We start from the raw sequence: 27,013 nt of genomic DNA on the forward strand, positions 1-27,013 counted from the left end.
ATGTGAATGCTGGGATAATCCATTCATCTAATGGAATATTTATTCCATTAGATGAATTTGGAGGAAAGAAAGCTGTAATGGCTTTGTATAGTTCGTCTGAGCAGAGAATTGACTCAACCTTCGAACAAGTTAGAATGACTGAGCAGGCACACTTTCATTATAATATGCGGTACAACAACATGGCTGACTGAGTGCTCCATTTTCACTAGCTTTCTAGTGTTCTGAGGGAGATCAGCCAGTTTGTATACATAGCAAATTCAGTAACACTATTCATTTAGCTGTGCATGATGATACCTTTTAATACTCGATCAATTCTGCAGATTTGACTATTGTGTGATAATTGTATGCTCAGTAAACTAACAGTGATACTGTCTTCATAGAAATTGACTCAGCTTTGTCAGTATCTCCATTACCATGAAAATGTTCAGATCTGACTTATAGCTCTATAAAGCATTACATGAACATTAAAATTTGTAAATATTCATTATGAATCCATGAAACATAATGGAAGTAAATTGGCTGTGAAACATGGTTTCTTATTACCTTGAAGGAAGAACGTAAATTACACGTGTTTGGAAACAAGGTGCTTAGGAAGATATTTGGACCTAGGAAGGATGAAATAAGTGTGGAATAAAGAACATTACATAACGAGGAGCTGCATGAATTGTACACGTCACCCAGCATATTAGGGATGATGAAATCTAGGAGGCTCTGGTGGATACGACATGGGGAAGCAGGGGGTGCATACAGAATTTTGGTGAGAAATCCTGGTGAAGTCCACTGGGCATACCAAGGAGATGGGAAAATAATATCAAGATGGATGTTAGAGAGGTGGGCTATGAGGATGGTAAATGGGTGAAGTTTGGCTCAGCATTGTCTGGTGGTGGGCTTTGGTGTTGTCAGTGTTTGACCTGTGGGGTCTGCTACCAGGGGGGATTCTTGGAATGAATAGTCTGGGCAAGCTGGAAATGATTTCAGGTTTTTATGTACAAAAATGTTACATTGAAATCCTCATTTAAAGTTTTCCCACTTGTTCTGTGGTTGCAGACATATCATTTCAAGTTTAAATTTCCATCTTACAAGGGTTTTGTCAGTTTGATGTAAAAATTCATTGTCCCACAAAGATGTATTTTATGTGGATTGTACTGCATCTTCTGCCTAATCTCCCATAATTTTCTTTGTCCATTTCATTATACTGACTTACTGTTTGTGTTTTGTTCCATAATTGTCTCTGTAGATTTTTCCTACTTTATACTTGATGAATATTCCATTATTTTGGGGCACTGAATTCTAAAACCATACATACTTCAAGGTAACCAAGAGTTAACAGGTGGAATTGCTTACTGGATTAGAAAAATTCTAGAATTTATGCATAAGTTACACTCTTCACAATAAGCAAATTACATAACATGGAAATATGAGGCAATGAAATAGGATGTGCCAAATTTTGTTCCAACTACTTTATTATTTATATAATTTGATTAGTTTATTCACATAATGATAACACATTAACATTACTAAGGCTACTGAAATGTCTAATTTCTGTTAAACACAACTTTTTTTCAGCCATGTTCCAAAGTCCTCAAAATGATTTTTTCATTTTAAATTATGCTTCAAAAGAAATTATTAGAAAGTAAATTAATTACACAATAATTATAAAATACAACAAAAATTACAAACTTTGTTAACAGATTAAAAAAATGTATTTTTACAAATGCTGTGACACATTTTAACCATGTGACAAAAGCAGTGGATTCTGCAACAAACCAGTACCTCTGCTAATGATGGACTAGTGACCAACTAACCTGAATAACAATGGAAAGGCACTTTCAGTTACGAGTTTAATTTTCAAAAATTTTATACGTTAAAAATTGAATATCAATCCTGCTTTCCCAGTGATGATCAAGCTAGTTGGGTTTGTTTCACCATAATCTCTCACTCCTAAAACAGAGTCAAGGGACGACACACTGTTGAATTAAATTATATAGTTTATGTATCTGAGGGAATTCATAGAGACAATCTCGTAAAATTACCATGACAGTCTTCAAAAGTTATCACAATTACAGTGTTTGGTGCATGTTTATTACCAAACCAGAAGTCCTGCTGTTTTTCAGACAGGAAAATTCAGAAATTAACAGAGTAGATTAGCATGACTTCCTGAAAGGAATTGAAATTGTTGATGTATGACATAACATTTTCAATAATCCAATATTTGTGACAGTACACCAGAACTATGTCTTGTAGAAATCATGCACTAATGTCCAATGCTTCTGTACGAATGCCTCTAGTGTTACTGGTACAATTCCTTTGTATGGTATATTGTATTTGACAATAGTCCTTGCTGCAAGACAGCTTAGGGTTGTATACTTTAGTAGGTTTACTATTTCATGCACAGACTGTCCTTTGAGCAGCTGGGGAAAGCTGTGTCCAGCTGAATTAACTGCATCTGGATGTGCGCCATGATCCAATAATGTGCATATCAATTCAGGGGGACATGGCTTGGTCATTGCTGCCAGATGAATAGGCATATTTCCATTTTCATCTTGAGAATCTACATCAGCACCAACAGCTAACAAAACTTCAACAAGATGTGGTGATGGGAACTGACAGGCAGGATAACGCCCCACCAAAGTAGCATCCCTAGAGCAGGCTAAATGGAGAGCAGTGCACCCTAGACGTGTGCGGATATCTTGTTTCACAAGTTTATACATGAGACAGTGCACTTCGTGTTGTTGCTCCAAGGACAGGTCTGGCAGAAGTTTAGTTAAGAGACTGCCCAGATGGAGGGAAATTACAACTACACGATGTAGGTATGTTGCATCTCGTTCTCCTGCCGGAATCTTGTCTAGCATCTCGACACCTGCTTGCACCTCATGTACTGATTTCTTGAAAACAGTCATCAAGTCTGTGAAAGTGACAGGCGGAACACGTCGTCCCCGGACTGATGTTCGTCCCTGCTCACCCATCATGAATGAAAAGAGCTCGGTGAAAGAAAATAATGAACTCTGTGTCATGGGATTAAGGGGTTCCAGCATACTTTGCTGCATGTCCAAGGCGTAATTCCACAAATCAACACAGCGGTTGAATTTTCCAGCATCTGCGTACACTGCTCCTCGATATCGAATGTAATAGCTAGTGTCAGGATGTGCTGGGCCTAAGATACGTTCACGAATTACAAGTGCTTGCATCCGCATTTCATCTGGATCTGCTAATAAATCTTCTAAACCTTCCAGATCACTGATTTCTTTGGCATGATCATAGGCTGCAACTGTATTTCTCTGTCTTGGTTTGGGGAGATGCGTTGAACCTACATGATACCTGGAAATGGAATTCCAACTTTGTGTTTTAGTTACTGTCATAGGAAGTGGAATTAAAACTCTTATCAATTTTGTCATTTAATTAAAAGGTTCATTAGGAATAGAATAACTGTGATACAATTTACAAAATTTATTTTAAAACAATTTTAACACAACTGAAAGGTTTCTATGAAAAGTAACTTTAGTTCAAAATGGATCACTTTTTAGGTTAAACCTGCAATCAAAAGGTAGTAATGTTATACTGGCAAAAATATCATTGGTCTACAAGAAAGTGAATGGCAAAATATAAACATTCTTCTGCTTGTACTGCTGTAATTTTCAAATAAAAAAAGTCCACATATTTTCCCATATTTATGTAAAAGCACAAGACTTACATAACTGTAATCATACTCCTATGTTGCTATACATGTAAATTCATTTATACATAATAAAAATGCAATTTTCTTTGGTTCAGATGCTGGTAACGTTTCAATTTCCCAAAAAGATTAATTTTGGACTTACGTGATTTTTCCCAGAAAGCAGTCAGTTATGCAGCAAACATTTGTTTATATATATCACACTGTGTAAAGAGAAACAATGTAACTCATTTTTACAGTTTTTCAGGAGAACCAAAATACAGTTCTCAGGGTTGTCAAAATCAGGTTTTCTAGCTTCTTGAAAGTGTAATATCAAAGGTCACAAGAATGCTTACGATGTACTATTCATTTTCCACCTTAATTATACGACAAACACGGATGTTTTATATCATGCAAGTTGAAACTATAATGCTTCAGAAAAACAATAAGCATTAAAGAGATAAGTTACACTGTTAATGAAAGGAAACAGTCTGACATGGAAAAGTAATTAAAATGCATATTAAAGAGAGTGACAGAATGGAAGAGGAGACCCCAGAACTGATGTTTATATCAAACAGAGACAAATGAAGAACACTTGCGAAAAGATTGGATGATCATAGAGTAATGTGAAAGCTTTTATATATATATATATAGACACACACACACACAAACAAACAAGAACATTCGCCCATCAAGAATAGAAAAGTAATCTTGCCTGTCATCCATGGCTCTCTTCCATAGTTCTAGACCGCCAATCATGTCTCGTTTTTTGTCAACATAAGTGGCTCCAAGAAGTTCCAGTGCATCAACTCTCTCTGTTCGAGAAACTAGGCCTGGTAAATTGATAAGATATTCAACGATGTGTGTGTGACCTGTAACACTAGCTGCTAACAGTGGTGTCATTCCTGAAAATAGGAAACAGTGCATAAATGTGGTATTTATTCACTCACAATGTATCATACTGATGACATTTAAATAATATATCATATGATGGTGAATATTCTTAAAAAAACTGTTAGGGTGATGTGTTAAAGGAGGACAAAATAGACAAGGCGTGTGGGAGAAGAGGAATGGAGACGGATGTTTAGACAGAACAGGATATGAGGGTGTAGCCATAGTTAAGACCTTGTTCTCAACATCCCATCCAACACGATAGTATGGTGACTATATTCAGTGGCAGGATCTTGTGAACCCCACTTAATGGTACTTGCACCTTGTCGTGGTGGTGGGGCTTGTGTACTTCAGTGACCCCAAGAGCTATGCTGGTGGTAGCATAGCTACTGGTAGGGCCTCCCTAGCCAGATTGGTCAAGGGGGAGAAGTCAGACTAAGACAGGTACCCTGGTCCTCCAGGTTGGGGGTTGGTCGCAAGGCTAACAACCTTGCACCGTAAAAATGAAGATGTTTCAAAACCTCAATCAAAGCCTCGGACAGACGGACCAAATGGAAGAGAATTGAGGAGGCCACGGACCGGAGAGCCATAGAAGAAGAAGAAGAAGGATCTTGTGAACATAGTAACGAGTCTTCAGACTTCGTAGAAGGTAGAACATTTATTTAGTAGTTATGACTATTAGCTTTTCTAGGACTCTGCTATGATTTGGAGGACTTCTGTTTGAATTCTGACACTGATCTCCCTATCTAAAAACATACTTACCAGTTCCATGTTTTAACTTCTGTACTTACAATCTGGCATAAGCGAAATCAGAACATTGCTTTTGTGTGGTAGCTTCCTGAACACAACACAGTATACAAAAAATGAGTAAATTGTGTTTTTATGCTACATTCCACAGACTGCCACACCACAAGAACCAGTATAACAAGCAAATTATGATTACATGTGCATAGTGGAAAGTACTGACCTTCCATTTTGAATTCTAATGGATAAATTACTTACCATACGAATCTACATCCATTTTTGCGCCATGCTCTATAAGCAGCTTTAGTATGTCCCAGCTTCCTGATTCTGCACAGTCATGAAGAGCAGTATTTCCTTTCACACTCTTACGATTCACATTAGCGTCTAGACTGAGAAGAAATTTGGCAATGCGGAAATGTCCTTTATAGCAAGCAATCATGAGGCATGTGTGGCCATGGCGATTTGCAACTTCAATATCTGTCCAAAAATACCACAAGTAAAACAGCTCTTAAAACTGATGTTAAAATATTTGCCCTGTTTAAAAATAACTACAAACAATTTAAAAGTACAAATGAAAACTATTTTGGCTCAGTAAAGATGCCATGCTACATGTATACTTGGAGGGAAGTGGGGGAGGAGTTTTTGCATCTACACATTCCCGACCTTGGTATTAGATAGAGGGTGTGTTCAGCATCACGTCCCGGCCATGCTTTACCCTCAGGGAAAGGGTCCCGGTACTTGTTGGATAAGAGGCTTGGTGGGACCCAGAGCCTGCCTGGATGAAAGTGCTAGAAGAAAAATCCTTTCCCCGTCAGGGATCGAGCCTTGGTTGTCCAGTCCATAGTCAGACACTAACAGACTGAGCTACCCTGGCTCATATTTTGACTCAGTCCTTTGTATAAGTAATGATGTTACTGTACCTAAGATCTGGGCATGTGAAGGGCAAAAAGGTAAAGTCTCACATACCCTTAACTTAGCACTAGATGGAAATTAAGTAGCAGCTTCATGAACCAGTTGTTTTAGGTTCAGAGAAAAAGCTCCCAGTAGCTGCTGGACAGACTGCAAAGCTAGCATAAATTTGGAGATGATGGAGAAAAATTCCTAATCCTGCCAGGAATCAAACTGCTGGGAGGGTGTGGATTGGATTCATCAGGCTTGAAATAGGGACCAATGGCTGACTTTCTGAAAATACTAATGTTCAATTAAATTAACAATACTTCATGTTCCACAAAAGGCAGAGAATCTTCTAATAGATATCAACTACTGGCTTCTCAAGAATGACTATACTAAATGGAATTAGTTCTATGTGATAAATAGGAAAAATCTTATTACTTAACTTCAGTACATCATAGTTTATGTCTAAATAAGTGGCCACTTAGAAATGCATAGGAGTATCAAATTTTTCATTAATACTGAAAGGTGTTACAAGTGAGGAATGATAATTTGTCATTGCCACTAGTTTTCTGTCCACCTGCAATTATTATCTTCATAACTGTAAGTTACTTTATTAATGAGCCCTCTAAATCATAACAAATTACCAATGACCAGTTACGAACACTATAACACAGTAAAAGCATGGATCGTCACTGTAACTTTCCACTTGTTCAGAAGGATCATAATGACCTGTACAGAACCCATAAAAATTTACAACATACATATTCCTGTCTACCTCTGTACATGAAAAAATTCCATATCTTCTATTTAAAAAGACATGATGTACAATATTTCTAAGAATCCATTCCCTGGAAAGTAGGCTTTTATGAAGATTTCATACGATTTTAACTTACCTGCACCATGGTCTACAAGAAACTTAACAATTTCAAAATGTCCATCGAAACATGCCGCTCGAAGTGGCGTGGAATTGGTGCGTGTCGTACTGTTGACGCAAGCCTCGTTACGTACCAGAAGACGAACCACTGGCAAATGTCCTGCAGCTGCAGCACACCACAGTGGTGGCGCACCTTCGATAGTCTCTCCATCAAAGACAACTGTCAGAATGACCAACAACAACAATTTTTGTTGTTAAGGATTTTTTGACAACTGCACAAATCCAAAGATAAATATTCATCTGGTTCCAAAGAAGGGCAGCTCACTGTTGCAGACACAAAAATTGTAACATTCTTCGCTACCAGTATTTTACAGATCATTTCTTCCTTTTGTTTTTCAATAATAAATCCATAAATTATACAATATAGATTGTCACATCCTGTTTCCAAAAAAGGAATACTCAAGACTTGTTACAAATCTTGACAAAAATACACAATGGCTGTGATCTAATAATGAAATGTTCCAAAAAAGTGATAGTGGAACCACTGTTCCGGAGAATTAGACGTAAATACGTCTATACGGAAAGGAAGTTTATATATTGGCTTTATTCTAAATATTTCCTTTATACCTGCTTTACAATTGAGTAAAATTTGATTAAGACTTTGCTTATTTAACTTGAATTAGTTACGCTTAAGATGGGTCTGTGGTAGCTGAATGTGATGTAAAGTAATGTAATGTAATGTAATGTAATGTAAGGTAATGTAAGGTAATGTAATGTAAGGTAATGTAATGAAATGTTTTATAGGTAACAACAATGCTAAGTAAACAGATGACGTTTCCTTGGTAACAATAATGCCGAGTAAACAATTGATGTTTCCAAGGTAACATAACAATGCAGTTACACTTTTTCGTTTCACTTTTTGCCGAATGACACTGACCCTAAAATATAGACGTATTTACGTCAAAAAATACCACATGCATGCAACATGCAAGATTAATGCCTAAACAAGAGACTTTTAAAATATCATAAGTGAATATAACAGTACATCAGAACTCTAACATCCTTATTAAAAATCAAAAATACACATTAAAATGTTTTCAGATTTGTTTCGAGTCTGTTCTTGCTGGGATGGTTTTGTATATCCCTATATAGCAAACAGCCACTATGACCTGTCCAGTTGAAGATTTCTGTCTTCTGGGTTGTTGCGCCATGTAGTATGGTAGATGTTTACCAACGTTTCAGAGGTCATACTGCCTCCGTCATCAGGGCGATGAATGAAACGTTGGTTAACATCGACCAGACTACACAGCGCAACAACCCAGAAGACAGAAATCTTCATACTCACCACTGTGAAAACCTCAAATCTTACACCTGTCCACTTGGCCGCTGTGCATCATCCAATGCCAACCAGTTATCCACACATCTGGAAAGATGTGGCAACCCAGGAATTGCATTCAGGGTTATAAAAGTACAACCTTGATCATTCTCTAAGTTTCTGTATTACAAAGAGCATGTTCTGCTAAGACTGATATTCAAAGGTTAATACATTTTTCTTTCACTAACTATAGTTTTAAAAATTATGTTCTTGTTATTGCAATGAAGGTCTTTTTAGTAATCGTTTATTACTTTAAAAGGAACGTGGTCTTGAACATGATGCCTTCGCCACGAAGATGCCTAGTCCGACCAATGATCTTCATACTTCTTTACCTGTTCAGAACCATTCTCTTCACTCTGTAACATGCTGTTACAGCAGTTAAAAGTGCTTCAGACATTTCAATGTAAACAACTAACAAGGTGTGTCAATTCCATCTGAAAACCATGTTCAGAAGTTGACAAAATCAAGTGGTACATGGTCACCTCACTGAAAACATTTTGTATCTTCACACTTTTTCAGCACTGCACTATCGTTTTTATGAAGAAATATACAAAAATGTTGACAATTTCTTTTGAGAACACACACACAAACAGCCATATAGATTTCTTTCTCATTGTACACGACAATACTGCGGCATACTGGGTTAAAATTAATGGAAGTTTGAAAAACAAAACTAATAAATTTGTGCCATCACTGGGAAAGCCTCAAATCCTCTAACCAACGTGAAAAGCTGAATAAGGTGACTTACGTAAGCATTACATATGCTGACATGAAAAAATTTTCTGACCTCCAATCTTCAACACAATAATATATATCATATCAAAACTAAAAACAAAGGACAGTGTTTAGCATTTCCCCCCCCCCCCAAAAAAAAAAAAGAAGAAGAAGAAGAAGAAGAGAGAGAGAGAGAGAGAGAGAGAGAGAGAGAGCATTTATCAAATTTTATCTTTTGTATACTACAGAAGTATGACAAAAATATTTTGTCATACAAATTCTCAAATGATCACCATCTGGGATAGACAGTAGGTGGGCCCATTGGGAAGCACAGTTGTACAGAGTCCCATGTATCCTATGTAATTTGGAACCTATCTAGTAGCATGCGATGGCGATGTCGTGCAAAGTGACCACCTCATTTCCTGATCATTCACTATCGGCTGCTGTGGCTTACAGTCACGGTGAGTTCCACGTAAAGTGGGACGCACTATACAATACTTACTTAAAGCACCAACTGTAGTATTACGCAGCATACCACATACTGAACAGTGACAATGAATATTTGTGTATGTGGGGAAATTGTGATTCTTTGCTTGCAGTATTACAATATATAGCATATTGTATTTTATCATTAAAACCCTACCTGATCCCGGTTGCTCAGTATTAGCTTTACAGTGTTCTATGAGGTATTCTGCTACATCATAATGGCCATTGCGACATGCCATCACCAGAGGAGTTGCACCATTTGTTTTAGCAGCTACCAACATCAACACTTCTTCCTTTGTTCGATGATCCAAAAATACCTGTATTCAATGACACATACAAATGAGAAAGCAATCTAATGCTGACAGCTACTATTATGGCATCATCTGAAGACATCAAAGTATTTTTTCCATGCCCATCCCTCAAATAAAGAAGAAATGCATGATTATGATACAGAATTGGAAGAAAAAATCGCTATACTGGCTCAAATGGACCAAGTCCGGTACAGTTTTTACAGGGATATCTAGCTCAAACTGATTCTCAAACATAAACCTCTTTTCAGTTGCAGAGTAAATATTAAGACAATAGAATAGTGGAATTCTTGTGGGCTTGTTAGCGCTTGGTGTGAAAGAGAGAAAGAGAGGGACTTGTGCAGCTACTACGACGTATTAAACCAGGAACTTGGCGAAAATCGACATGCAGTGACGTAAAACAAGAAACAAAGGAAACACGTTCGACCTACCGACGAGACATCACTTCCCGATTTTCCGCTCTCCTTTCCATTCCAGGGATAACAAACTACGAAAATGGACAGTGACCTCGGTCTGAAAGCAACGTGCTCTGTAGCAATAAGGAATTACAATCTCATTCAGTCGGTTCACCTTGTTTCAACAGCGGACTGCCTTGACATTCCAAATGTTCTCTTTACTTCCTACAAGCAAAGCAATTGCCCGTACATGGCACATATATTCAAGCTTCTGCAATATAACTGCCACACTGTATGCCACCTAACTCACATTATAAATCAATCGGTGACACTGACGCAAGAGGCGAAATACAAATAAAATATTATGTCTCGCATGCAGATTATCAGAATGACATCCATTATCAAGTTACACTTTGTCCACCAAAAATGCGTCTCTTTGGTTTATCCATTTCATATAGAACGTCACGAACTTCGAAAATTGTCTTGTTGGTATACACATTCGACGCACATGCAAAGCGTGTGATTAGCCTGAATTCAGTACCAGTATACATTGGTCCACATCCAGCAGGGGGGTTTAAGGGAGGGAGGACAATAATAGGACAGCTATTGGAGGCGAGAGATTCTGAGTTTATAAAAACACGGGAAGATTTTTTTTTTGCAAGAACCGTTGCTGAATTCAGAACAGTTGGGGTGTCGTTTCATGGATTTTTTTCGAAAACAATGCGTATAATAACCTTAACAACTGTGTACCTTTTACGGGACTGGGACTGTTACCTAAAACAATAATCTGACGTCAAATGAGACACACCAATTTGGTCCTTAGCATAATATATTACAAAATGAGCATACTTACAGGACATTTATAACTATTATTAGCACAGCCAACACCATGTAACCGACTAATATACGTTCAAAATAACTATTTAAGATGACTACACATTTCTAGAAGGAATCGATGGACAAATGCCAAAAACTGACACAGAATTTACGTCGTTTATTCTGACTTGTCGAAAGAATATCGTTCGTATGTTTTCAAAATGAATTTCATGGAATCTTTCACAATACCGTTGCAGTGTGGCCACTAGTCATATTTAATTGAACAAATTTTTAAAGATGGCACATTAAAGCTATTATTTCGGCCAATTTACTGCACTCTAGACTAATATATAACTCGATTTTTGTATAAAGTTTTATTCATAACAGCAATATTGCAAACGCCAAGAGAATAAAAAAATTATTTGTTATTTAACGACACCCTATTATGTGGCGTTCTACGCGCAAAACAATAGAAACAAATTTAATTACTCGAAAATGTTAAAAAGTACTATTCGTTTACCGTACACAATAAGTAATTTATATGCTTTACTTCACATGAATTGGCTTATTCTAATCACTCAATCGTATGAGAGAATACGGTTTACGAAATACTGTATGTAGGGCTTTGAAAAAGACAGCAAAGTCTAATTAACCTCACCAACAGGTCTAAAATTTAAAACTGTTTTTTGGTAAAGCCTTCAGTGAACATTTAATCAGCCAATTCGGATTACACGTACTCAGAACGGAGTAAAGGGCCATACATAAAATCTTAATACGTAGTTTCACTCACTTACCTTCAAGCGTCTGAGTTTGCCATCCCTTGCGGCATTGAAGATTACGTTTTTCAAGTCCATTTTTGCATCATAACCTGGGACACAGGTCCTGAGACTACCGAATTTCCAAAAATTATCCGCCGCAACTCGTCTTTGCAGCTGTGAAGGACATACTGAACAATCGAACAAAACACAATATGGCTCACTTGATGTTAGTTCCAAGGACGATCGTGAGAGGACTCTGGTGTTCAATTTGTGGACACTTGAATGCTGTTTCCAGAGATCATAAAAAGGCAGACTAAACACTTGCATTAAAATTCGTTTGAGGCAAACATGAAATCCAAGACGTTTTAATCATTAAGTCCAAAAAACAGGGAGTATTTAATTACACTAGGCTACTGCTATTTGTACAATATATATAACTTGGAATATCGTATTGGCTTATATCGTTCTCGTATGCTGCTGCGATATGTACTCAGTTATGAATCTGAACTGTATAGTCTTTTTCAGTACCTAAGAGAACCGTCCTTGGTACAAGTGAATAGGCTTTCTATTATAATCTCTGGTCCAGACTCCACGCGGAGTTGATGAGTAACTGTCACTCTAACTGAATTGGGCGGAGAAAACTGAAAGCTGTACGATTATTGGTGGAGAAGGACGTGACGTTTCAGTTTTGTATACCACGTGGGCCATACGCCATTATGAGCGGAGTATCTGGCGCTGTCGGTGGTGGAACAATGGATTGTGCGCGTTAGATGTGCGAAAACCTGACAATTTTTGTGAAATTTGAATTAGGATGCGCGAATATAGCTCGACGATACGGAGGAGATGTGCGTGTCTTTGGTTGATATTGTGAAACAGTGCTGTGACGGTTGTGGCGTAGACAAGTTGTGAAGAAGTTTGTGTGCTGTGACAGGAAAGATAGGCCTGTGAAGTGTTGTGGGGGGCGATCCCGGTATATTTTTGCTGTAAGTGGAAAATGTGGAGGTGATGTACCCATGGCATTGAGCCGCTGCTGACTTGTAAACAGCAGCCATGTACCCAGCCCCTGCTAGGCACCCATCTGCCGCGGTGAGTGTTCGAAATGTTTTGCAATAAGTTTGAGTTCATTCATTACAAGTTCTTCTGTTAAGTTTCTGACCGATTTTTTTTTGTTATGATATTTTATTACAAGCCGTAATATATGGTTGATACGACAAGGAAGTGTCAAATATGTCCATTCATCAGTATTGACATAGTAAAAGTCGTTGACTTCGATGGAATGCCCCTTCCGTTCGCATACACATCTTGTACCAGCAAGATCTATGTATCAACAGTATCACCTGGACGTGTTTGTTGAGTGAAATGTAAAATTTGAACTCTACACTTTCGTATATATTTTCCCTGTTCAGAAAACGTTCCTTTGTATAAATAATGTTGAATGTTAAAATTTTCTGCGTCAGTGGAGGTTTTGTGATGGGAAGACACTATTATGGAAAGTACGTATAAAGTAGGACAATTAAGAGATTCCATTCTCCTTGCCAAGCCCTCAACCAAATTGTCCCGTCCAGTAGACCGCAACGGAGTCGCCGCATAAACCCATACTCCACCTCACTCCACCGTCCACAGCGAAGCCCCTCTCGTCCCGCTGCCTTTAAACAATCCCTCTCTGTCTTTCTCTTTCGTGGTCGTGCAGCAACAAGCTCCGGGTCAGGAGCAGCCGTGATGAGCCACGATAGAACAAGGTGGCGGGCCGCGGAACAAAGACCATCCGTCGTGCAAGCCCAAGCTCCGCGCGTGGAAATATAAAATGATGAATGCAGGCAGGAGGAGAGGAAGTGAAAAAGTGTAGGAAGGGAAAGAGAATGATAGCGCGGGGGCGGGAATTATAGAGGAGTGGACGGGAAAGGATGGAGGGCGGGGAGATATTCGTGTGGTTCGTGATGAGAAGTTTGAAGCGATGTGATGTCCCCTCGGGTTAGGGGGTGTCCAGTGTACTGGTTTCATAGTTTGTTGTTGTCTCTTGTCTTGCGTATCTGACGGTCTTTGAAGAGGGAGAAGAGAGACGAAGGTTGAAAATAACGTCAGATTCATTGGTTTGGTGGAGCTCCACTGATTTTACTGCATTATTCTCACCTATTATTAACGCGCCACAAATTTCATTACCTCTAGCAGATAATCCAATGGATTTTATTCTATTTTAAAGATGAGTCTGTCAAATAGGTTCTATAATCAGTAGTAGAAAGCTCGTATTTGCAGACGTGATTGTGTTCAAATTGGGTTTGGGTTCTGATAATAATTATTAATGGTCTCAATTTTTTTTTAAATCCGTCTGTGCTTCGTCTGAATGTTTAACAATGCAAAATATGGAATCTCAAAAACCTGTGCATCATTCATACAGCTAATTACTGAATTTATTATTGAAAAAGATTATTATGTAATAGAATTTATTTATGTCGTGCCTTTTGGTTTTCGTTATGGCCTTCACGACGTAGATTACTCCGGTTTAGTTTCTTTCAACACATCTGTCGGGCTTAATTAGTTTTACGTAATAACAGATCCTGTTGAGTAAATTTTTCAGGTGTTCGTCATGTCCAAAACGCTTTTGATTATCATTTGCGGAAATGGCTCTTGAAATGCAACAGGCGTTTAGATCATTGTTGGGGTTCGAATGACGGTCTGTGTTCCAGTAGACATAGACTTCATTTTATTCTTTGAGCATTCGATACTATTTACGGATTTAAAGAAAAGCAATTTTCCTTTTATATTTTTGTTTCTGCGAGTGTGTTGAATTGTTTAGGAAACTTGGTCGTCATATAAAACCATGTTGAAAAATGTAGGCCTGCAATCTCGCGTACAAATTTGAAAATTTGTAATCAGGAAGAGATCTGGGAAAGATCAAAACTCCGAAAAGTGTCCAGGGTTCGAATTCCGATTGGGAGATTGCATGAACGAACACCACAACTTCGAAGAATTGTTCTGGGTTCGGATCCCGGTTACGTAAGTGTGGTGGAAGAATTTCGACAGAACCACAATTGTTTCTTTCGGCGAGAAGAACAAAGAAACAAAGGTAAGAAACCGTGACACTGCCTTGGCTTCGAGTCCCGGTGAAAATATTTTCTGTACCTTAGAAACTAATAACTGTAGAAAAACAGGGATTACGGGAAAAAAAGTTACATCCCCGATGAAGTGTCCAGGGTTATCCAGCATGTTGAAACCTAATTGGGGGTAGACAACTGAAGATTTATAGTTCTGATACTAGAACCCCTGTTTTTGTGGAGGAGGTTGCCCCCAGAATTAAGTAATGGTACAAGACTACAGGTTAAACATGTAACGAATATGAATTTTAGCAGAATTTGCGAATGAAGAAGTGTATTTATTCTCAGAATACCGTCTGATTACCCATTTGACTTTAAACAAGGCATTGGTTTAAGAAAGGAATATTTTTTCACGTGGACAGTGCGACCTGCCTAGAAATTGGTTCTGCAAGAGGTGTACATAGGCTGTACCGGCGCCCACAGGAGAAATCTCGCCAAATACTGTCTCTAAAGAAGCTCTGTGTTGAATTGTCTTCATATGAACGAAGGAAAAGGCTGTCTTCAGAAAATGAGGAAGCTTTATTGCACTTGCATACTTTTAATGTTTTCTTTTCTTTTCTCCTGCCTTCATAGATCCTGTAGTTACGTTCTTACATGTAACTACCTCGTGAATATTTACTTAAACTGCTTTCTTTTTTCAGTGTGCCGCAGAACAATTGGCATACGTTTCAGATTTGGACAAATTTATAGCACATCCAACCCGAGGAGTAAGAATGGGTCTGGCTGCTATTTATAATTACATAGGAGGAATGGATAAATCGTGCCGGGTATCGTTTAAACTGTTCTTGTGTTTTGGGATAACATTTGTTTCCTAGACATCCCTGAAGAGGGGAATTTTAGAAATTTGCAGTCCTTGACGGAATTCTACTGTACCGAGTTTCGCACGTACGTGTTCAATTTACCGGCCAATGGCGTGTTATCTCTGAAGGCGGAGGTCACGTGTTCATGTGTCATAATTTATACTTATATTGATCGGGTATCTACCAATCTTCTTGTCGCTGTTATGATCGTTTCTCCGACAGAACTAAATATTGCATGAAAACCCGCAACTGATCGTCTTGATATGCATAGGATAGTTAAAAACCACTTTCCGTTTTATAGGAACATTGGTTATTCCGGTCAGAAATTTAAATGTATAGTAAGTTGTAGGTAGGAATCCATCCGTCAGGTCAAACTTGATAAAAATTTCAACGTCGGTGTCGTTGCTTGCCTTAGATTAGTCTATTTCTTTGCAGAAGACGTCGCTACGGATTTCTGAGGTTATTTTAGCAACCGCCGTGACAACGGGCTATCTTGGATTCGCACATTTGTAAATTGTGGTGGCAAAGGTTTCTTTCCACCTCGTCACAAGCAGCATCTCTGAAACGTCGGCAGACGTCTATAGGACTACACGGCGCTACAGCCCAAAAGACAATTATATTCAAGAAGACATGTAATTATGTTATCCAAACCTGCTTGTAGGGAGCTAGAATTCTTTGCTGACAAATGATTTCGTTGGACTTTTATTCTCGGCGTGGTATTTGTGCCCTGTAAGTAAAAGTTACCTTAAGTATACGTATTAGGCGGTGAAGTAAAAGATACCTGGAGGCCACACTTGTGTTTGACTGTTCCGTTCGCTGTTTTAGCAGACTTCCTGTTCGTAATGAAATGTAGTGGTCTTGCTATTGACACGAGGGATTCTGGTGTGGATAAGAAAGATTTATGTGCCAAACGTCTCAGATTCGAGATAAGCTCACGAATCTCCGCTTTGTAAATTTTAGAATGCCAGATCCGAGACTCCGGCTTTATCGGTCTCATCCTCCGCCTGTCTCCTGTTATAGAAAACTGTTAACAAGAAATTGCCATTAGAAGGAATCGTATCCACTTAATACTGTTCTTAATATTTTGATAAGGAATGTTCGAGTAAAGAGAATACGTAAAAAAACAGGAGTAGCTGGAAGAATCATATTAAAATGCATTTTAATGTTGTGTGTGTTTATTCCATTTCCCTGGAGTCTCGTTTATCTTAATTTAATGTTCGTAGTAGTATTGGTTAAACAAGAAACACTTTCATTGCGTAACTTTGCGTGTTTTTTTTGTCCAAATGTTCGCATTGCTGCTTTCGTCTCACTCACTTTAGTATCCCACTTCATAGTCTGTGTTTCACGTATTTCTGCGCGCCTCAGTTAACTGGTTGGGGATCCCAGGTTATCCTATTGTTACCTATGTTAAAGGTCGGTGGTAAGATTCTGGAAAAAGTGCCACAAATGAGTACATTTCTTAACTTGTTGAGAAAAATTAGAAGTCTTGTCTCTGAGGTGCAGCTACTGTATGCAAGAGTTATGTCCCTGTGACGTATGAGGCCTGGGAAGTCACGTGCCGCACTACTAGCAGTTCGAAAAATGTCGTGCTTCTTCTAATTTGATGTAAATTTTACTAGTAATACTTTAAAACACGGGAAATTATAAGATAGTAACGGCAAAAAATTCACGAATAACAATATTTAGAACAGCAGAAAGCAACAAAAACATGTGAGAAATATATTTGCTCTAAAGACCATGTTCTTCACTCTGGAATAGGGAGATTACGCATGCGCCTAACATCGTTGCATGCCGGGCCGCCAATGTCACAGGGCGTTTCTTAACTCTCGTGCACAGTACATTCTATCGAGGATGCGAGATACGGACGAGGCCTGTTCATAATTTTTACTTCCACATATTTTTAGCATAGAGATCAATGCTTTGATTTATTTTGATCGAAAATTATGATTGTCAATCAGCACGATTAGTTGATAGCTATTTAACATTATTTAAAGTAGCCCCACTGAATTTGTCTTGTGGTTACTTCATAAGAGCCCCATGTGGTCTCTCCATAATAAAAGTAGTTGGCCCCTGTTTACTCTGGTGTAGAGCTACGATGTTAAACTGTCAGCTTTGCAGCGTTTTGCGTTACTTGTGGTTGTTAAAATTTGTGTATTTAAGAATTTGAAGTGTTTTTAACAGAAATATTTATAGGTCTGAACAGAGTTGAAACGTCAGGCTCTGGCAGCTTTTACCTCCTGAGGAAACGTTTTATTTAATTCTGGATAGGGAACGTGTAAGGGAAATGTTAAAGAGACAAATGAGAAGGCGAGAGAGAGGGGGGGGGGGGGTTGAATTTCAGAGTAACAGGAAGTGGGTGAAGCAGCCTACAAGCGAGGTGTGCGCGGGTAAATTTTCTCTGTTCACAATAGTGGGTGAACACTTGGGGTGAATGAATGTCAGAGAGATCATCGTAGGGGTTATATCAGAGTCGAGGAGGGAAGATGACTGGAAGATCTTTAAGTGGTTTCAGGGATTAATGAATAAAGCAGCAGGGGCATGTATGTGGTGGTCCCTTTTAATAGCCTTTTACGTTTGTGTGTCAGTTTTTATAATGTATACCAATAACAAGGAGCGTGGTTGGGCATATCATGCATAAATCAGGCTCCTTGTATGAGTTTTGGATTATGTAGAAGTTGGTCTAATTGGAGGTGCTGATTGGTTTGTGAATTGTAGTGAGTAATAACGTCTGTCTGTCTTGTCTATCTATCGCGTTTTTCAGTCAATGTTCCCCAATGACGTGGGATGGCATCATGCAACATTGACCAAAATGATGTGACGTGAAGAACCCCTTGGAATGTCAGTGTAATCGAAAGCGTACACTTTTTCGTCCCCCCACCCCACCCCACGCTCACGAATCACACCGCAAAACCAGAGTGAGATGTGTGGGTCTTGGCGATGTTACCCTTGTCGACACGGATCCCCGAATTCAGCATTGGAACACAGCAGACTTATTTATTTCAAATTATTTTGTGTACAAGAATTACATGTAGGAGGTGATGGTACGGCAATTTTTGTAGGATTTAAATTGAGTCTCGAGTCTTAATGTCTGTCCTTCCACATCAGAGGTGCAGCGAGCAAGAAACATCTCAGCTAGTGATTTCCAAATTGTTGAAGTCTTATTATAATTGCATATGATTAAATATCAGAGAACATGCTTTTCGACGGAGATCGAGAACTAGTAGCAGATGATAACAAATTTCGCGCAAGTTTTTCTGCTTGCGGTTTTAATCCGTGATATCGTGACGTCAGAGAGTGTCTGCTCCTTGGTGCAGCGCCTCCGCCCCCCCCCCCCCCCCCCGGTCGTAAATACCGCGTTACTATGTGCTCATCGTTCTTATCCTTGCTATATAGTAATGGAAAATGTAAGTCCATTTACAGTGAGGTTGACCATTTGCAAGTTAGCTAAGCACGGCTCCACCGCACTCATTCTATCCGTGTTGGTCCGGTGTAGTTCTCTCCGACCTAACCCCAAACTTCCTTGACCACAGCATGGGTGTGGTGTGTGGTATTTGTACTTGCCAGAGTTTCTATTGCCCTGCCCCTAACTTCCCTGGTCATTTCGATGCTACGGTTTGCGTCATGAGGCCGGCACTTTGTCTATTCTGTTTCCGTCCGCTGGGTAATCTTAATCTTAATTCGTATTTCTAGGGTAATGTGTTTTCAGTAGTCTGTTTTGTTACTGATTTAAACCCCGACTTGTATATTTGTCCTCTGCTGTTCGATTAAATAAAACATACTAGGTTTCTGACGCACTTTAGCGTGTCTTTGGATTGTACCCACTTGCGGGTCGTATTATTTGAGATGCTGAAACTTCGGTTTTCTACTACCAGAGAGTGGCTTATTTAGTCGTGATCTTCTGGGTTTTGACATGCATGTGATTCTGTAGGTGGTTTCTGCGTTTAATTTTGGAACTTGGCGCCGAAATTTTTATCGCAGCCTTCTGTCTTGCATGTTTTTGTTATTTAAACAAACGGATTTGAGAGTCAGTTGGGATACGATATTGACATTACCCATCTAAACCAAAGACTAGAACCAACCGGCGAATTGACAAGTTTGCTGATAGGTTATGTAAGTTATACCTGGTGGAACAGGTTGAGTTCACTGTTTTATAGATAAACAGAGACCGGGTGATTAGCATGCATGAACGTACCAACAAATTCTACAAACATCTGTCAACTCTCGACACTTTTTTATTTTTCTATTATTTCTTTCCTGCATTCTTTATTTGTTCTTACGTCTGTATGCTTCCTTCTTTGCCTTATTTTACTAGCAGTTTTACCCTTTTCTGCCAGTTCATGTCTCTCTCGAATTGGATTACAATTTAGGCAAGATTTTGGGGGCGGAGAGAGTTACAGAATTTGCCTACACCAGAAGCAGGGCTGTCGTAAATTCAGACACCCATCCTCCGCCTGTAATATGAGACGCATATGCTGTCACAGGCTCTCCGTGTTACAACTCTGGAGCCTAGTTTGTTATGAATATTTTGCGTTTTGTGCCGTTCCTGAAGATCGATCTCGCTGTCGGCACGCCATTTGTTTGTTGCGCGGGTTGAGAATAACTTAACCTTTTGACAAGCGTTGTAGTCAGAGCACTGGGCGTTAACTGACACATTTTCGACTTTTGCCAGTGGAATCTCATAAATAGCAAGTGGACTTTGATTTCCGTCACACCTGCACTCTTGGCGAATGCAGAGACGTAATTAGCAAGCTACAGGATGTTCGTTTTGTTATAGAGTAATTTGTTCCACACTTGGAAGGATGTGCAGAGAATATTATTAAGTATCTAACGAATATACTGCATGGTATAGTCGGGGCGAATCTGAGAGCTCGTGAACCGTCAGAAATAAAAGGCAAGGGGTTGAGAGGTATTTTTAAGGGCACTTCCATCATAGTTGATCCTGAGTGTATTAATTTTGTTACTTGGTTCACGAATCAGGTTTTATGAACCGAAGATTTTGAGTCTTTTGTATTTGCATTTTATTTGACTGTGGTTGTTGGAGCCTTTTCGTCGCGGTCTATTCTGCTTAGCTTGTTCCGGCACAAAAAGTCATTGCGATTTCATCCCAAGAATACTTAAAGGTTAAGTTGACTATGCGGGGTGCTACATGACGTCGCATTTTATAATCTTTATTAAGATCTAAGATCTAAAGTGTAATAAGCGTCCTCTATCCATCCCATCAGTGGACGTGCTACGATTGTCTTTCCTTTCATTTGATATTGTAAAGAAAATGAAGCGTGTAGGTGGACTGGTATTAGCCGGTTCAGACATGGTGCAATGACGGGCTTTTGTTAATATGGTAATGAGCCTTCGGGTTCCATATAAGCCGGGGAATTCCTTGACCTGCTGAGTGACCACCAGCTTCTCAACGACTGTTCTATGACGTTAATTATGTTTGTAAATTCGTGCCTTTGGCCTGCAGTGTGTTCCGAGATATAGTAATAACGAAACGAGGAAATAAAGTAACAGGAAAGATAATTGGAAACTGGTTAATTCTTTAAAATATTATTTATGTGACTGGATAGTGTCTCATTTCATAATTTAATGAAATGTGCATTCAAGTTTCGGTACTGTTAGACAACTCTTCACCTGGCTTTGACTTCTTGCTTCTCGCCGTGAAGTTACAAGAAGCACATTCATCTGTGGTGTGTTTAGAAAGGGCAGTTGTGCGGCGAGAGCTGGTCTTTGAATTTTTAAATTGGTATCGGCGGGAGTATCGCCACGATCCACCAGATTATTGTTTTGTGTTGTGTTTAACTTTCTAACCTACAAGATGTTCTGGTCAGGATTACGTATGTCTGCATGTGAGGGATTGCTTTGATAACAGTTGTGTGGCCTTTTTTAAAGTAATTTGTGTCGTATAACTTCTGTACCAATCAGGAAGTTATTTTTGAACATAACAGCTGTAGTAAAGATATACGTGTTGTGCTTTTCGTTTGCAATTGCCATGCAAGTCACGTTGTCCGTGTACTTGGTTTTTGTATGGTCATTGTATCAATACTTGTTGAAGAGTGGCCTTCTTTACATTCCAGTTAGACCCATTTAAATTTTACTAAGCGTGTAATGTTAGACACTTATTGTCGCTGCTTTTGTCGGAATTACATTATAACCATAATTATAGCAACAAACTTAGTATATTTAAACGAGTTTTATAAGACTCCTGAAAAGGAGTCAAGTTTCTTAGCAGTGAGTAATTAAGGATTTGGAAGGATGCGATCGTGGCCTGTTTAAAAATATGCCATGCTGTTGTGGCAATCGCTTTGAGAGACGGGGGAGAACTACGATATATCTCGGGCATGGTAGCTAGTGGTTCGGTATGATTTTGTTAACCCGATGTTATGTTATTTTTCTCCTCTTTGTTAGCTTTTATTTTCAACAGTAAGGAACCTGTTCAGCATCCAGTGGTGTTCTTTTCTCTGCAGTTGTGTGACGTGTAGTGGGAGATTCCAAGCCTAGCAGCCTGCAAACTGTATTAGCGTTATAGCTGTTGTGCTGATCGTTATCATGAATACATAAATAGTTTTAAAGCCCTTTGCCTGTTTGTTTTCGTATAAATATTTGAATATTTTGTTTTACCTGGGTAATCACTTGTTAATGGAATCTAATTATCTAATTCGTTCTAAACAGAAAGCAATATATATCTGAAAGGAAATTGGAATTGCATGTATACGAAATGGTTGCGAGTAGGACACCAGGAAGTCAACAGTAATTACGCCATTTTCCAGGATACGCGATTGTATTTAATATTTTACCAGCGGATTTTATTTTTTTTTATTTCAGCTGCTGTAATCCGTGAAGCTGTGCTCGGAATGCGTCATAATACACCTTGTTGCCGTTTGACGAAACACAAACGATGAGAATTCAGTGTGCTCGTAGTGTAGTGTTTCTCAGGACGGATGCCACGAGGTGTGCTGAGCGTGTAGCTCGGATGGATTTAGGAGGAATTTATATCGGAAGACAGTCACTAGGAAGATGAAGAGGAAGATGGGATTTAGGAAAATAGTCAGGATTGGAGGTAGATGGGGCTGACTCTTAGCCGTGTCCATGTCGAGGTTTTGTGTTAGCAGCGTTGTGCCGTTTGCTACCAGAGAGTTTATTTAATTAGCGCCGTGTTACCTCACGAATGTTAGGACTACAAAGAACTAATTTATTTTTCATTTGATTCGCGTAATTAAATTAAAATGGCTTTGCTTCGTGGCTGTCGTGTCGCCTTCCCGATTCGTATAGTAGGCCCGGTGTTGGGTGGGTAACGATAAATGGGGGGGCTTTCTCTCGTATTTTTTGGGAGGGGGCCATTATGTATTGTTGTAACAATGCCAGGTCCTCTAGTCTTGTATTTGCGGCCCGTCGTTCGGAACCGGAATGTTGAATGAGGGACTAGCACAGTTCATTAGTGACGTTTCGGGAGGATATTTTACCTGCGTCAGGAACGACATTGGCCGTTCACTTCTAGCAGTGAATTGTTTGTTAGCAGGAGGCGCTTAAGTTTATCACGCATTGAGGGTTTTTTTATTGTGCACTTGAAATTTAGTTGGAATTTTATGATGTGTCTATACGAAAAGTTGTAGGGCGGACTTGATTTTGGTCCATGTTGATCCAGTATAGGGTGAAACCTCTTCATTACGTGAAATTCATATCTAAGTTTGTAATGTTTCGTCGTACCACAAAACGAAAGTAAGATACCGGTAAAATAAAATTGACAGTAACTTGAACTAGACGTAGATTTGAAATATTTTCGGTACGATGTAGCCATAAAGAAGTGACAACAGACATTATTTCTAACTGTGCAGTGTAATGTCTTTGTGATCAGCTTTTCAGCAGTGTGTTGTAAAGTGCAATCAATTAATATCGAGGGCAGCGAGTTATGCAAAGCCTTGAAGAAAGCTTTTAGAAAGTGCATCTTTCCACTTCTGTTTGTTTCGAGATGGAAGAAACAATAACATTTTTATTAAGTAGGTTACAAAGTACTTCATAACCTAGATTATAGTCGGACTATTGTAAAAGAAGTTTAGTTGGGCCGTAGCGCCAAGAAGAAGAACAATTATGTCAAATAAGGGGATCAAGAATATTAGGACGAGGAACGAGAGGAAGACACGATGAAGGAGACGAAGAATAAAGTTTAAAGTAATCCCTCTATGGAGCATGTAAGAGGCAGGAAACAGAGCTCCGTCCTTTTCAAACCCAGATTCTCGACGTAGTTCATCGGTTCTCCGTTCGAAGCGGCTTCATTAGCAAGGACGTAGACAATGGGTGTGCTGCCAGGACCCAACGTCGAATAAACAGAATTTAGTATAGATTTGTAATGGGGGTTGGACTCGGCAGTCTAGTCATTGGTTCACAGTTGATGTGTAGGTATTAAATAACGGATGTTGGAATGGTGTAGGTGTTCTTTCAGCAGCAGAATTGGTTCAGGCAGAATAGGGTCCAGTGGCGGGCTCTTGCGAACACACCAGGACCACCCTTCGGGTTCCATAAGAGGCGGGGAATTTCCTGGTTAGCTGAGCAAGAAATAGATTTAAGAACGTTGAAATATAAGGGAAAATCTGTTTTGGCTATGCAGCAACATCAATGAATTTGTTCCTCGAGTAAATGGTCGTCAGAGTTAACAGGAATACAGAGTAAGAAAGAAAAATTCTTCTACTGTTTGCTTGGATTGGTCGAATCCATTTTGTGTTGCTAAGTGTAGTCCTGAAATTATGGTCTTCTGATAAATTACGAAACGTTAACCACTTCTCGTACTCTTTTATAGTATATGTGTATACCATTACCAGTGTCCCGGCAGCCATATTTAAAGAATTTCGTTTTAATGATTTCAGTATGCGGAATATGTAATATTTTTAAGTCGGTTCGTTATTACGACTACAGTGTAGAATACGAAAACCATTAAGCGTTTGTTAAGACATTGAACTGTCCGTGCCAAACATGTTAAACTCCATATGGTGGTGTACTGTAAAAATGCTGCTTTTTAGGTGCTTTCTGCAAGTTAGTTTACGTAGTCTATAGTTTTAGGCCCGTTCGAGAGCATCTCTGCAGTAGGCGTACATTTCTTACTTTGTGGTACGACTACATTTATTTTGATTTCTGATTATGACTGTGGAGTCGCTGCTGATAGAAGCTCCACTTTTAAGGATAAAAACCTTAATTATGTCTTTAGGTTGAATTCTTTCGGGTACTTAGATGCGTTGTAATGTAACCTTGATGTAGATAAGACTAAACTCCTGTCATATACTGGAGATTACTATGAAGACAATCTCCAAGTGGACAGTGGTACCAGGTGTGTTTTATCTTTACAGCCGCCATGTGTATTATTATGAACGGTGGTGTGTTACTGTCGTTGTTTGTTCTGGTACTGTTTGAGAGGGAATATTTGTTAAATGCAGTGTTTCCCAATTAGTGATTCGTGCTGTTATTTCGTATGTTGGTTAAGGAGTTTGAAAGAAAAATTAAGCATTTACAGACAATGAGAAGCAGTTAGTTCTTCCGCCCTTTAATTTTTCTCAGCCCTTCGTCACGTGGACGCTTCTATTTAGATTTAGGGATTTTTGTTTGTAGTGCTTCTTAGTTGCCATAATTGATATTTCAAAACACTCTTCAACGCTAAATCGTTGGTAAATTACGTCTCCTTACAGGAAGAGGGAAGCATGCCAACTGTACTACTAGAAGCTAGTCCGTCTACCATGAAGTGTTCATGTTCTGATCAATAACTGACTGAGCTCGTTAATCGGTTTTTATGTGAAGGATGTAAGTGGGCACGGGGTCCTGTTGATGGCCACATATATCTGTCTGTAGTGCTGAGCCGAAGTGGAGAAACATACAAGTGCACTGCGGAATATAATGTGCTCTATCGACTTGAATAAATTCGGCGCGTAATGGACTGTAGGGCTACAAAACCAATTCGATCACCGAGCAGAATGTTGTATGACTTGTTTGTGGATCGAATCTCGGGTGCTGCTATTGTAAATTATATTAGGTTCGTTTCCGGAAGGGAAATCTTTCTATCTTGTCCGTGTTCGTATGTTATTGTGAGCCTGTTGGTCGATTTTCATTACAATCGTTACGAATGCCACATTATAAGTTATTCAGAAGTACCTTTCATTCGACGGTGTATGAAATGCAGAAGCCATAAGCCCTTGTCCTCTGCCTTGATTTCGTTTGGTGGCAGTCCGCTGCATTTCTCACGGCTCTGAATATGTTGATATTAGTCTTTTGGGTTATAACACTTTATAGACTTTTAGGTAGCCATGAAAATTGAGACATTATGTTTCTCAGAAACGTTGGTTTCTATTCACAAATCCACACTGTGTTATATACCAGAATACCAACATCGACAGCAAAAGCTCTGTTCTGTTATACAATTCATGACCTTAATACGCCTCGATCACAGTATCTTTATTTTGTAATGTTTCGTCACAAAAATGCAACTGTTACTTGTAATTCCTGGAATTTTATGGAGAGTTTGAACCCTAAAACACACACAGTTAGGAAATACGTCCGTAGGGTGGCCTACATTTGAGGTTTACAGAGCTATAATATTGGCTTTTGAGACTATGTATGGTCATGTTAGAAAAGTATAAAACATGTTCAAGCCTCTTTATAGAAACACAAGCAGTGACTTGAGGAATTTATATTCCGTCTATCATCTCCGTGGCGACTTGTCATGTTAACTTCACTGACTTGGCTTACTTGTAGTGTCGGTATGAGGACTTTGATAACCTCCCTCCTTCGATCTGTGTGGCGTCAGGTGTCTAACGTACTACGAGTACACGCGATATAAGTTGGTATTTCAGCGTGGTTGGTGGCCGGGGGAGGGGTGCAAAACACTTTGTGGGTTGCACATCGGGCCGCTGTTCGCTGATAATCGATCCTGTACTGGGATGCTGGGCATTTGAAACGAGACGCCTTACATCTTGAGGGAATGTCTCCTTATTCCATCATGAATAGACTCTAGGTAACTTCTTAATGGGCTCTGTTGTCTTAGAAATATTTCAGATAAGTGCTTCAATGAAAAAAAAGGTCATGCACTCAAAGTTTCTTGTTTATTATTTTGAATTAATTTTTGATCTTCATGTTTTCAGAGAACATAATAATAAAATTAACTAATATTATATATCTAACATCGCTTACACCAAAACCCAATATTAGATTCGTTCCCAATCACATCTCACAACCAACTTA

General features: G+C 39.0%; 2 protein-coding genes across 6 annotated transcripts in view; one reads left to right on the forward strand and one right to left on the reverse strand.

Annotated features, from left to right (window-relative positions):
• Positions 1-1,445: 1,445 nt before the first annotated feature.
• Positions 1,446-12,139, reverse strand: LOC110836604 (protein fem-1 homolog CG6966). Of its 3 annotated transcripts, none has more exons than XM_022077978.2 (6): positions 11,944-12,139; positions 9,788-9,947; positions 7,075-7,275; positions 5,546-5,764; positions 4,368-4,557; positions 1,446-3,318 (listed from the first exon to the last, which is right to left on the reverse strand). In XM_022077978.2, the coding sequence occupies exons 1-6, from the start codon at positions 12,001-12,003 to the stop codon at positions 2,232-2,234; spliced, it is 1,917 nt and encodes a 638-aa protein (XP_021933670.1). In that variant the 5' UTR covers positions 12,004-12,139; the 3' UTR covers positions 1,446-2,231. The 3 variants fall into 3 exon arrangements, with proteins under 3 accessions (XP_021933670.1, XP_021933671.1, XP_087206372.1); XM_022077979.2 differs by lacking the exon at positions 11,944-12,139 and adding an exon at positions 10,509-11,115; XM_087350246.1 differs by lacking the exon at positions 11,944-12,139 and adding an exon at positions 10,370-10,502.
• A 473-nt stretch (positions 12,140-12,612) lies between these two features.
• LOC110836620 (protein groucho-like) overlaps positions 12,613-27,013 on the forward strand; it is a 166,001-nt gene continuing 151,600 nt past the window's right edge. For 2 of the 3 annotated variants that reach the window (XM_087350319.1, XM_022078017.2), the window contains exon 1: positions 12,613-12,993. Coding sequence is in view for 1 of the 3 variants with exons in the window: in XM_022078017.2 (XP_021933709.1) it covers positions 12,958-12,993 (36 nt within the window). In the remaining 2 variants the exon portion in view is untranslated. Of the gene's footprint in view, positions 12,994-14,623; positions 14,972-27,013 lie in introns of those variants that run through there. The other variant, XM_022078021.2, reaches the window with a different exon arrangement.

This window comes from Zootermopsis nevadensis, unplaced genomic scaffold (assembly GCF_977971745.1).
Source record: "Zootermopsis nevadensis isolate Lab colony 2312 unplaced genomic scaffold, Znev_1.0 Znev_ptg000002l, whole genome shotgun sequence".
NCBI classification, from domain to species: domain Eukaryota; kingdom Metazoa; phylum Arthropoda; class Insecta; order Blattodea; family Termopsidae; genus Zootermopsis; species Zootermopsis nevadensis.

What these genes read in the sequence shown, in the direction of transcription:
- LOC110836604 (XM_022077978.2), bottom strand. Translation starts at nt 12,003, where the DNA reads ATGGACTTGAAAAACGTAATCTTCAATGCCGCAAGGGATGGCAAACTC. An exon ending in GCAAACTCAGACGCTTGAAG is followed by an intron (nt 9,948 to 11,943) that starts GTAAGTGAGTGA and finishes CATTGAATACAG; the next exon opens with GTATTTTTGGATCATCGAAC. An exon ending in AAGAGAGCCATGGATGACAG is followed by an intron (nt 3,319 to 4,367) that starts GCAAGATTACTT and finishes TTCCATTTCCAG; the next exon opens with GTATCATGTAGGTTCAACGC.